The 12,500-nt window shown below is 48.5% G+C and overlaps 1 protein-coding gene across 1 annotated transcript in view; it reads left to right on the top strand.

The window, feature by feature from the left end:
* ankfn1a (ankyrin repeat and fibronectin type III domain containing 1a) overlaps window positions 1-12,500 on the top strand; it is a 127,289-nt gene that overhangs the window by 56,230 nt on the left and 58,559 nt on the right. Inside the window, 1 exon segment of the mRNA XM_078279938.1 lies at window positions 9,132-9,327. Within this exon segment, the coding sequence (XP_078136064.1) occupies window positions 9,132-9,327 (196 nt within the window).

Below are 12,500 nucleotides of genomic sequence, written 5' to 3'. Positions count from 1 at the left end.
ACACACACATAGAGCTGTCAGTCTTCCTCTATAATACTATTCGAATTTCATTATTTTTTTTTATATTTGAATAATATTAGAATATTTAATGCTCAAATGCAGCATGTTATTAACATGTACTACACTACTCAGGCTTATGCATCGTCAATGCCACTATATACTATAAGCATGTGGTTGTTGTTACACGTTCTGTCCACTAGAGGGACTTCTAACATCAGCCTGGCCTTGAAGGGGACCTACGTAACGGCGCATTGCATTTCTGGCACGCCGTTCTCCGTTTACGTTCATTTTCCATTTAACGTTAGACCCAGCAGCAGTGGGTCAGCAGACCGCTAACGTTAGACCCAGCGGCAGTGGGTCAGCGGACCGCTAACGTTAGACCCAGCGGCAGTGGGTCAGCGGACCGCTAACGTTAGACCCAGCGGCAGTGGGTCAGCGGACCGCTAACGTTAGACCCAGCGGCAGTGGGTCAGCAGACCGCTAACGTTAGACCCAGCAGCAGTCGGTCAGCAGACCGCTAACGTTAGACCCAGCAGCAGTGGATCAGCGGACCGCTAACGTTAGACCCAGCAGCAGTGGATCAGCAGACCGCTAACGTTAGACCCAGCAGCAGTGGATCAGCAGACCGCTAACGTTAGACCCAGCAGCAGTGGGTCAGCGGACTGCTAACGTTAGACTCAGCAGCAGTGGGTCAGCGGACCACTAACGTTAGACCCAGCAGCAGTGGGTCAGCGGACTGCTAACGTTAGACTCAGCAGCAGTGGGTCAGCGGACCGCTAACGTTACCCCCTCGCCACATCCTTCACAGAAAACGAGCCGAATAAAGCTGTCATTTGTGGCGTATAGCAACGTCCTTTATGTCGAGCAGCATGAAGTTAATTTAACTCATTTAGTGGCCGGCTCTCTGCCTCGTAACGTTAGTACTCCGCTGCTCATTTGTCCGTTGCTGCAAAAACTTCACCTCCGCGACTAACTCGCCAGAAGTCGGCTTATACTGAAGTTTAACGTTACCACAGCAATGGTACATATAGAAACGGATGCTGCTCTGACCGTTCTGCTACATTGATAGGAATCAGTGTTTCCGCTAGAGGGGGGGGGGTGTTGGACATCAGAGTACGGGCTTATCTGCTAATGTTAGCTACCAACCGTTAGCTTGAAGCCGTCCAGCAAATAGCCGGTACCGTAGGGCGATTTAACGTCAGCGCTCATTTTACTCACAGTTTAACAACAAAACAAAACGCTGAGTGAACATTAGGCTACTAGCTACATTTTTTTGTGTTGGTTTTGAGCGGTATGCACCCCCACTAACCTGGGAAACGGTTTTTAATCAGTAACGTTACTACAGCGTGTCGGAGGAATACACACAGTCTCCTGCAGCGGGAGTCGGAGGCAGAGCGACCGTCACAGCAGCGTGGCTAACGTTAGCTAACGTTAGCTTCTTGTCTCATCTGGGGTCTGGGACAGTAAATTCATCACAATGCTATTTTCCAATAAACTGTAGCTGTCATATTTCACGGACGTGAGTGTGGATTTCATGTCGCGGATTTCGTCGTTGTTTATCACTTATTTAGTGAAGGAGTACTCGTCCTGGTGGTTATTTGGTTGCCATAACTTCGCGAGTGATGACGTCCTGTCACTGTTCCAGTTGCTCTGCTCACCCTAGGGGGAGAGAGAGCTCACCCTGCTCACCCTAGGGGGGGAGAGAGAGCTCATCCTAGGGGGAGAGAGAGCTCATCCTAGGGGGAGAGAGAGAGCTCATCCCTAGGGGGAGAGAGAGAGCTCACCCTAGGGGGAGAGAGAGCTCATCCTAGGGGAGGAGAGAGAGCTCATCATAGGGGGAGAGAGAGCTCACCCTAGGGGGGGAGAGAGAGCTCACCCTAGGGGGGGAGAGAGAGCTCATCCTAGGGGAAGAGAGAGCTCATCCTAGGGGGAGAGAGCTCATCCTAGGGGGGAGAGAGAGCTCACCCTAGGGGGAGAGAGAGAGCTCATCATAGGGGGAGAGAGAGCTCACCCTAGGGGGGAGAGAGCTCACCCCGCTCACCCTAGGGGGGGAGAGAGAGCTCACCCTAGGGGAGGAGAGAGAGCGCTCACCCTAGGGGGGAGAGAGAGCTCACCCCGCTCACCCTAGGGGGAGAGAGAGAGCTCACCCTAGGGGGGAGAGAGAGAGCTCACCCTAGGGGGGAGAGAGCTCACCCTAGGAGAAGAGAGAGCTCACCCTAGGGGGGAGAGAGAGCTCACCCTAGGGGGGGAGAGAGAGCTCACCCTAGGGGGGGAGAGAGAGCTCACCCCGCTCACCCTAGGGGGGAGAGAGAGCTCATCCTAGGGGGAGAGAGCTCATCCTAGGGAGGGGAGAGAGAGCTCATCCTAGGGGGGGGGGAGAGAGCTCTCCCCGCTCACCCTAGGGGGAGAGAGAGCTCACCCCGCTCACCCTAGGGGGAGAGAGAGAGCTCACCCTAGGGGGAGAGAGCTCATCCTAGGGGGAGAGAGAGCTCATCCTAGGGAGGGGAGAGAGAGCTCTCCCCACTCACCCTAGGGGGGAGAGAGCGGATGACAGTTGCTTGAGTTCAGAAGAGCAGACGGCGCTACGACTTTATCACTTTTGATAAACAGCTGAAGGAGTGGGGGTGCGTGGTGTACATAGCAGTAACCCTGTTGTGCGTCTGTCGTATTTCTGATACCGTGGCGGACCGCCACTATGCTATCAACATAGAGGAAACACTGGGAATGGAAGTGACCTGTCGCACGCAAATGTGACGTCATGGGCGCACCGTAACTGTTTATACTCGCGGTGGTGGTCGCGACACTAGCTGCAGTCTTCTCCTGAACAGAGGGGGCGCTAATGAGGAAAGGCTACAGACGTTGCTAGAAGAAGGAGAAAAAGGTAAACAACGGAAGAACTGGCAGCAGCATTGACGTCAATGCTTGGATCTGATTGGATGAGCTACTTGGTGGGATCAAGCCTTTCATTCACCATCAAAGAGCTCATTTTAACCCAGTCAGGTTACCAGAGAGACCTGCAGTCACTCTGAGAGTCCTGGCATCACGTTGTCGGCGAGCTCGTCCACGCTTCCTGTTTCCGCTTTGTCGCGCAGTGGTGCGCCCCTCTGGTCGCGTGCTATAAATGCTGGCGAGCCAGCGAGATCTTCGTCATTTTGACGTCACATTGGCGCACGCTGGCTCGGCTGCAGCGGCTGCGAAAGAGGCCCTTAGAGAGCATAGCTGTACAAGGAGTTGTCCTGATAAATGAAAATAAAGGACGATAACGCGCAAAAAGTCCAGAAAAAACTACATCACAGTATTGAAACCAAATGATTCCCAGATGAAATCATTTCAGGGTTTTAGAGAATGTCTCTGACTCACAAGCGGAGCTCTTCAGGTCCCGCTGAATCATCACAACAAAAGATGAACAACTGTGTCAGAAAGTCAAGCATCCAAGCAGCCTGCGGACATTAAAGACTGCATCTCCCATGGTGCATTTCTATAGATCAATCCCAGAGCTTTTCAGAAACCCGAACGAACGTGCGTCTGTTTACATTCAGCCGTTGCATCGCATCCCGTTTCCTGTGTTCTTCAGATGAAGACGCAGCTCCCAATCACCCTTCTGAACTGCTTATTTGCCATAGCAACAGCACACTGAGGCTCATGGGTATTGTAGTGTTTAGAGGCATCCACAAAAGTGACAGGAAAAAAAATAAAATAAAGAAAAACCATAACTGTGGTTGGGGGGGGGGGGGGGGGGGGGGTTTAAAACACTTGAGGAAGCAGAGGAATAATGCATTATGTAACGCAGGTAGAGTCCGTTATTTGAAAGTGCTGTTGCCATGGTTACCTGCAGTTTAATAACACCCAGGATTGGTTGAATTAAAACAGCAGCTCGCTGTGGCTTTTTATCAAACAAACGGGAGGAAGTGGAGCGTTTGTTGAAGCCTGTTTTCAGCGGTGGATGAATCCACAGTTCAGTGCTTTTAGTGAGTGTTTGTGGCAGATAGATGTAGTATATCATGTGGTCATCTGGTGCTTGTTTTCTGCCATGTTAAACGACTGTTTACTCTGATTATTAGGGTCCATGTAAGAGCAGTGGTTGTGTCCAATAACCACGTTGTCCTGAAGCCTAAACGGCCAGAATAACTGAGCGATGGAGGCAGCGGTACAGCAGCAACTCTGTGTTCTGCCAAATAATATGACTGTTTTTGTCAAAGGAGGCTGGTGGCTTTGAAGAGAGCAGAGATAGCAGCTTGTTCTTCTTTTTTTTCGGTGTCTAGAATATGTTGAGGAAAGATGTTGAGACTCAGGATGTGACACCTGCTCTTTACCGTCAAAGTCCATTTTATCTTAACGCTGTTAAGAGAGAGTGTCCATCTACGATGTGTCCATCCATCCATCCATCCATCTTCGTCTGCTTATCCGGGGTCGGGTCGCGGGGGCAGCAGCTCCAGCAGGGGACCCCAAACTTCCCTTTCCCGGGCCACATTAACCAGCTCCGACTGGGGGATCCCGAGGCGTTCCCAGGCCAGGTTGGAGATATAATCCCTCCACCTAGTCCTGGGTCTCCCCCGAGACCTCCTCCCAGCTGGACGTCCCTCCACCTAGTCCTGGGTCTTCCCCGAGACCTCCTCCCAGCTGGACGTCCCTCCACCTAGTCCTGGGTCTTCCCCGAGACCTCCTCCCAGCTGGACGTCCCTCCACCTAGTCCTGGGTCTTCCCCGAGACCTCCTCCCAGCTGGACGTCCCTCCACCTAGTCCTGGGTCTTCCCCGAGACCTCCTCCCAGCTGGACGTCCCTCCACCTAGTCCTGGGTCTTCCCCGAGACCTCCTCCCAGCTGGACGTGCCCTCCACCTAGTCCTTAATCGCATGTTTTTTTTGCATTTCAGAACAGTTTTTAAGTTCATATTAACGATAAGATTTGTATTTGTTTATTATGTATTTAATCTAGTCACACATTTGAATTTAACAATAACTTCAAATGCACCACGAGGCTGTAGTTTACCAGTTTCATTGAACGCAGCGTCTGCGTTGTTTCTCCGACGGCAGCTGCAGATTGTTACATCCCGGTGTTGAATCCTCTACAGTAAAACACAGTCACACTTTACACCGTTTAGCGTTAGCTGTCAGCATTTTAACCGTGTTTAATCCAGCTACTAGCTAGCGGTAGGCTAACGTTAGCTGCTGTCGAGTATAGTGTTAACTAGCTAGCGGTAGGCTAACGTTAGCTGCTGTCGAGTATAGTGTTAACTAGCTAGCGGTAGGCTGACGTTAGCTGCTGTCGAGTATAGTGTTAACTAGCTAGCGGTAGGCTAACGTTAGCTGCTGTCGAGTATAGTCTTAACTAGCTAGTGGTAGGCTAACGTTAGCTGCTGTCGAGTATAGTGTTAACTAGCTAGCAGTAGGCTGACGTTAGCTGCTGCTGAGTATAGTGTTAACTAGCTAGCGGTAGGCTGACGTTAGCTGCTGCTGAGTATAGTGTTAACTAGCTAGCGGTAGGCTAACGTTAGCTGCTGTCGAGTATAGTGTTAACTAGCTAGCGGTAGGCTAACGTTAGCTGCTGTCGAGTATAGTGTTAACTAGCTAGCGGTAGGCTAACGTTAGCTGCTGTCGAGTATAGTGTTAACTAGCTAGCGGTAGGCTAACATTAGCTGCTGTTGAGTATAGTGTTAACTAGCGGTGTTTGTGTTTCAGAGCAGCAGAGAGAAGAGCAGACGTATCAGTGGCACCAGATTGAGGCACAGAAATCGGCGTTGCTATTCCTGCAGCAGCAGCATGTTAGGAGGAGTAGTAGTAGTAGTAGTAGTAGTAGTAGTAGTAGTAGCCTGTTAGGCACGACGCAAAGCTGAGTGAAGTGAAAATAAATGAATAAATGGCGGCATGTGATTAATACGATATCGCGATTAACGCGTTAATGCTGACAGCCCTACTTTAAACTTATAAAAGCAACAAAAACCTGTAGCAGTAGCTGGGAACCTAACTCTTGTAATGGTTCACAAATCGGTACAAAAGCTGAGCAGGAAAACAGAGAACTCATCTTTAAGCAGAGATGCACCAAATCCAGGATCCAGCTTCTGATTCAGCTGAATATCGGGCTTTTTGACGGGGTTCTGGTTTCTGCTGAACCCTACGCTGTCACTCCGCGCTACGCTGGTCGACGTGATGACGGCGCCGTTGATTACAGGAAGGTGTTTACGTAGGTGGAGCTTCAATGCAGCAGGCTGAGAGGAAGTGGAAATGGAACTGGTGAGCAGAAAAGGTGTTGTTTGGCAGTACTTTCAGTCAAAAGAAGGCCATTCAAGTCCAGCTACATGTTCAATCTGCAATGCTGATTAGTCTGGTGGTGGCGAGGACCCTAAACAATACACAACATCACCGCTGTTACAACATCTGGTATGAAACATCTGGAAGAATACGAGCTTGTTGCGCAGAGGGAGTGATGAGCCAGTGTTTCCTAAATAAAGGCTAAAGTACAAAGACGCACAAAACAGGAGGACACGTACAGCAAGGTGCTGAGATGTGATTCAAGGGTTAGTTTGGGCCTGCACCATGTGGGATAATATGTGATCACGTTGTTTAATATCCCAAAAACTATATTACTCGCGATGAATAACCAGATATTAAAGTTTTCTCAGTTCTGCTGCTTCCAGTTTTCTGCTGAAATACAACAAACTAATGAAAGGAAATCATCTCCAACTGAATATAAAAGGCTGAAAAAGAGAGACAGATACATTTTAAGTAACTAAAACATGACACACACACACACACACACACACACACACACACACACACACACACACACACATGCAGACAGACAATCACGCGCACACACACTGACACAGACAGACACACACACACACACACACACACACACTTATGCGTACACACACTGACACACACACACACACACACACACACACACACACACACACACTGACACACACACACACACACACACTCACACACACATGCAGACAGACAATCACGCGCACACACACACACACACACACACACACACACACACAGACAGACACACAAACACACACACTGACACACACGCAGAGACACACACACACACACACACACACACACACAGCGGTGGAAGAAGTATTCAGATTACTTCAGTAAAAGTACTAATACCACACTGTAATAATACTCTGTTACAGTAAAAGTGTGTAAGTCTCATCAGGAGAATGTAGTTGTTGTATTAAAACATTGTAGTGTGTGTAAAGGATCCACCAGTTGTGTGTTTAATGGTCTCATCATGCAGCAGCTCTCTCTCTCGCCGCCTGTGACAGCCTCGCCATGTCAGCGGCGTGATGAAATGTGTCCCAGCGTGATGCGAGGAGCGAGCGTGGGCTGCAGGCGGCGGGAGGCAGACAAACTGAAGCAATCTCTTCTGACAGCATAAACACAGACGCAGCTCCGTTACCGTTCCTACATGGTGGAGGTCTCTGATCCAGGTGCTGAGGTTCTAGAGGAACTCTGTTCATCCATCCTTGTGTGTGTGTGTGTGTGTGTGTGTGTGTGTGTGTCCTGTGATCCTTTCATCTCCTCCTTCTCCGTAACGACAGCTTCTTCCTGCTGCAAAGATGAATCCAACAAGAAATTTATTTTGATGGTTTTTGTTTGTGCGTGTGTGCCTCTGCATGTGTGCATCTGTGTGCGTGCGGCTGTGTGCGTGTGCGCGTGCGTGCGTGTGTGACTGTGTGTGTGCGTCTGTGTGCGTGCGGCTGTGTGTGTGTGTGTCTGTGTGACTATGTGTCTGTGTGTGTGCGCGTGCATGCGTGCGTTCGTGTGAGTGCGTGTGTGTGTGTGAGCACACACACACACACACACAGGAGGAGCAGTATGTCCTGTATGTCTCTTACACACACACACAAACACACAGACATATACTCACACACACACACACACACACACAGACAGACATATACAGACACACACACACACACTAAGATGGAGCAGTATGTCCTGTATGTCTCTTACCAGCTAACGTATTTCTAGATGCAGCATGAATATGGAGCGTCTACCTCAGTTCATGCTAACGCTAATGTTAAATGTGAAGCCAAAAGGAATACTTGGAATAGATGGTGGAGGTAAATATTCATGAAAAAGGACAAGTGTGTGTGAACGGGCAACACAGATTTTAGTAATGAACAACTACACACGTTACACACTGGGACTTTAAAGTGGGATTTGGGGAGTTATTTTGTGTCTCTGGTGCTTCCACACACATACACACTTTGATAACAACCCTCCATGCTGTTCTGAGTGAGATACGGTTTCTGAATGTGTCCTGACTTCAGTCGCCGGGTCAGCTGGTCAACATCTGCACGGCTTTCTACGTCACTAGCTGAGACGAGGGGCCTAGGGGGCTAACCGTTAGCATGCTAGCTCGTTCTCAATGGCAGAACACTGCTACAACACACACTAGTTCACCCTAATCTCCAAAAGAACTACTTCCATGTCCCTGTTCTGCAGATATTCAACGCAGAGTTGGAAGTGGTCCCTCGTTTAGAAGAAGTCTCCCAGCTAATCCTGCCTTGTACTACTGAAGTTGGAGAAACAGCTAGCTAGCTCATGTAGTCCTTACCTAGCTACTGAGCGTGTAGTCCTTACCTAGCTACTGAGCATGTAGTCCTTACCTAGCTACTGAGCATGTAGTCCTTACCTAGCTACTGAGCGTGTAGTCCTTACCTAGCTACTGAGCGTGTAGTCCTTACCTAGCTACTGAGCGTGTAGTCCTTACCTAGCTACTGAGCGTGTAGTCCTTACCTAGCTACTGAGCATGTGCGACTGCCAACAAAGATGTTCCAGCAGTGAGAGGTCTCACTCTGTAGCTAAAACAGAGACCTGAACACAGGGTGAAAAGAGGAGCTGCAGCAATGAGCAGAACTAAAATATGGTGTTTTTTGATAATTAAACCATGTAAACCTGTTCTGGTACAACCTCAAAATACAAGTATGAACCTGAAAATGAGAAGAATATGGGCTCTTTAAAGCACTGTGTGCAATGTCTGTTGATTGTTGGAGCCGACGATGCAAGAACCTGCTCTGTGTGAACAGACAATAAAGTCGTATCTGCTCTTTCACTAGCAGCTCCCTCCTTCAGACAGCTGACTGTTTCTCTCCATCTTTCCCTGCAGACGCCTCCAGGGAGTCATGACTCAGCAGATGCAGAACCTGCAGTTGTCTCAAAGCAGGAAGTGCCCCGGCGGGCCGGCCTCCCCGAACGCTGCCAAGCGCCTCTACAGGAACCTGTCGGAGAAGCTGCGGGGGAGCACCTCGTCCTTCGAGGATGCCTACTTCTTCGGCAAGACGGACCGCCTCCGCAAAGCCTCGGTGAGTGTTCCCGGCTTCGGGAGAGATCAGACTTCACGGACGACAGACTAGGATGGCTTTCAAGTCAAGGCAGCTTTATTTAAACACACGGTCCCGGGGAGATACATGCAGTTCAGCGTTCAAAACCGCCTTCCAGCTTTCTGCTGTATTTATCTTTCTCCTTTTGTTTACATGCAGTATCCTGGTCACATGTTTTAAATAGGGAGGCACCGAATCCAGATTTTTGGGGGTTCAGCTGAATCCTGAACCCCCTGGTTGAGGTTCTGCTGAACCCTGAACCCCCTGGTTGAGATTCTGCTGAGTCCTCGTCCCGTCCTCAGTCCATGAACACAGTCAACACATTAATGAAGTAAACAGTGACTGTCCTTCCTTTGCCGTACCTGAAGTTGCTGCATTCTGGCTGCTGTCTGTAGATTCCTTCATGCTCAGCTCGTATTCTTCCAGATGTTTCATACCAGATGTTGTAACAGCGGTGATGTTGTGTATTGTTTAGGGTCCTCGCCACCACCAGACTAATCAGCATTGCAGATTGAACATGTAGCTGGACTTGAATGGCCTTCTTTTGACTGAAAGTGCTGCCAAACAACACTTTTTCTGCTCACCAGTTCCATTTCCACTTCCTCTCAGCCTGCTGCATTGAAGCTCCACCTACGTAAACACCTTCCTGTAATCAACGGCGCCGTCATTACGGCGACCAGCGTAGCGCGGAGTGCAAGCGTAGGGTTCAGCAGAAACCAGAACCCCGTCAAAAAGCCCAATATTCAGCCCAATCAGAAGCTGAATCCTGGATTTGGTGCATCCCTAGTTTTGAATAACCTCGTCCTAGTCTATCTCATTGCTCCGATGCGGCCTGGAGATTCCCGTTCTTCCTCCTCCCCTCTTCCTCTCTCTCTGTTGGCGTTCTAGCCTCCGGTGGATTTCTGAGGACAATGGTAGCTCCTCAGATCTCTGCAGGGGATTGTGATTGGTTTAAAGAAATGCCAATAAACCAGAGCACCTTTTACTCCCGTCCAGGAATGCTGTGTGGACTAGTCAGACCTTCCTCCGCAGCGCTGTGGAGGAAGGTCTGACAACACGAGACTAACCTCCACCCAACATGGTTATGAACATGTTTCGCCCACCACTCTGGCGTCCATCTCAGCTATCTCAGGCAGAGGTTAGAGATGAACAGATGTCGTCCTTTCTAACTCCAGTTACGCTTTAAGACAGTTAAAAGATACATTCAGCGGCCCATCTGCTCCGCTAACGGTCAACGTACGTTACACGTTCAATGCAGCCAAAGCCTAAGGAGTACATCTCATCAGCGTGCTTCTACCAAGATCTAATAATGTCTGTGATTGGCTGTCTGCCGTTACTCGTCGTAGAGACACGCAGGAAAAAACTCACCATCAACGCAACAGTATGTGGAGTTAAACTGGACGGGTCCAATAACCTCTGAATGGTTCTACTTGTTGTTAAACTGGACGGGTCCAATAACCTCTGAATGGTTCTACTTGTTAAACTGGACGGGTCCAATAACCTCTGAATGGTTCTACTTGTTGTTAAACTGGGACGGGTCCAATAACCTCTGAATGGTTCTACTTGTTAAACTGGACGGGTCCAATAACCTCTGAATGGTTCTACTTGTTAAACTGGACGGGTCCAATAACCTCTGAATGGTTCTGCTTGTTGTTAAACTGGACGGGTCCAATAACCTCTGGATGGTTCTACTAGTTAAACTGGGACGGGTCCAATAACCTCTGAATGGTTCTACTTGTTGTTAAACTGGGCGGGTCCAATAACCTCTGAATGGTTCTACTTGTTGTTAAACTGGGACGGGTCCAATAACCTCTGAATGGTTCTACTTGTTGTTAAACTGGACGGGTCCAATAACCTCTGGATGGTTCTGCTTGTTGTTAAACTGGACGGGTCCAATAACCTCTGGATGGTTCTGCTTGTTGTTAAACTGTACGGGTCCAATAACCTCTGAATGGTTCTACTTGTTGTTAAACTGGACGGGTCCAATAACCTCTGGATGGTTCTGCTTGTTGTTAAACTGGACGGGTCCAATAACCTCTGAATGGTTCTGCTTGTTGTTAAACTGGACGGGTCCAATAACCTCTGAATGGTTCTGCTTGTTGTTAAACTGGACGGGTCCAATAACCTCTGAATGGTTCTACTAGTTAAACTGGGCGGGTCCAATGACCTCTGAATGGTTCTACTTGTTGTTAAACTGGGACGGGTCCAATAACCTCTGAATGGTTCTACTTGTTAAACTGGGACGGGTCCAGTAACCTCTGAATGGTTCTACTTGTTGTTAAACTGGGACGGGTCCAATAACCTCTGAATGGTTCTACTTGTTAAACTGGGCGGGTCCAGTAACCTCTGAATGGTTCTACTTGTTGTTAAACTGGGCGGGTCCAATAACCTCTGGATGGTTCTGCTTGTTGTTAAACTGGACGGGTCCAATAACCTCTGGATGGTTCTGCTTGTTGTTAAACTGGACGGGTCCAATAACCTCTGGATGGTTCTGCTTGTTGTTAAACTGCACAGTGAGCGGCAGCCAACGGTTCATTTCAGATCATTTAAAAAGGCATCTGTACGGTGGCCCTGAAGTGCAAATCACAACAGCAAATAGAAAAATGTAACAGCAAATCATAAAACACAACGGCAAACAGGAAAACACGACAACAAATATGAAAACACGACAACAAACAGGAAAACACGACAACAAATATGAAAACACAACAAATATGAAAACACGACAACAAACAGGACAACAAACAGGAAAACACGACAGCAAATAGGAAAACACGACAACAAACAGGAAAACACGACAACAAACAGGAAAACACGACAGCAAATAGGAAAACACGACAGCAAATAGGAAAACACGACAACAAATCTAAAAACACGACAACAGGAAAACACGACAGCAAACAGGAAAACACGAAAACACGACAACAAATATGAAAACACGACAACAAATAGGAAAACAAGACAGCAAACAGGAAAACACGAAAACACGACAACAAATATGAAAACACAACAGCAAACAGGAAAACAGGAAAACACGACAGTTGTTGTCGTGTTTTCCTATTTGTTAGTCGTGTTTTCCTGTTTGCTGTCGTGTTTTCCCTGTTTGTTGTCGTGTTTTCCCTGTTTGCTGTCGTGTTTTCATGATTTGCTGTCGT

The sequence above is a fragment of the Sander vitreus genome, chromosome 21 (assembly GCF_031162955.1).
Source record: "Sander vitreus isolate 19-12246 chromosome 21, sanVit1, whole genome shotgun sequence".
In the NCBI taxonomy this organism is placed as follows: Eukaryota; Metazoa; Chordata; class Actinopteri; order Perciformes; family Percidae; genus Sander; species Sander vitreus.
This window is presented reverse-complemented; position numbering and strand designations above follow the sequence as displayed.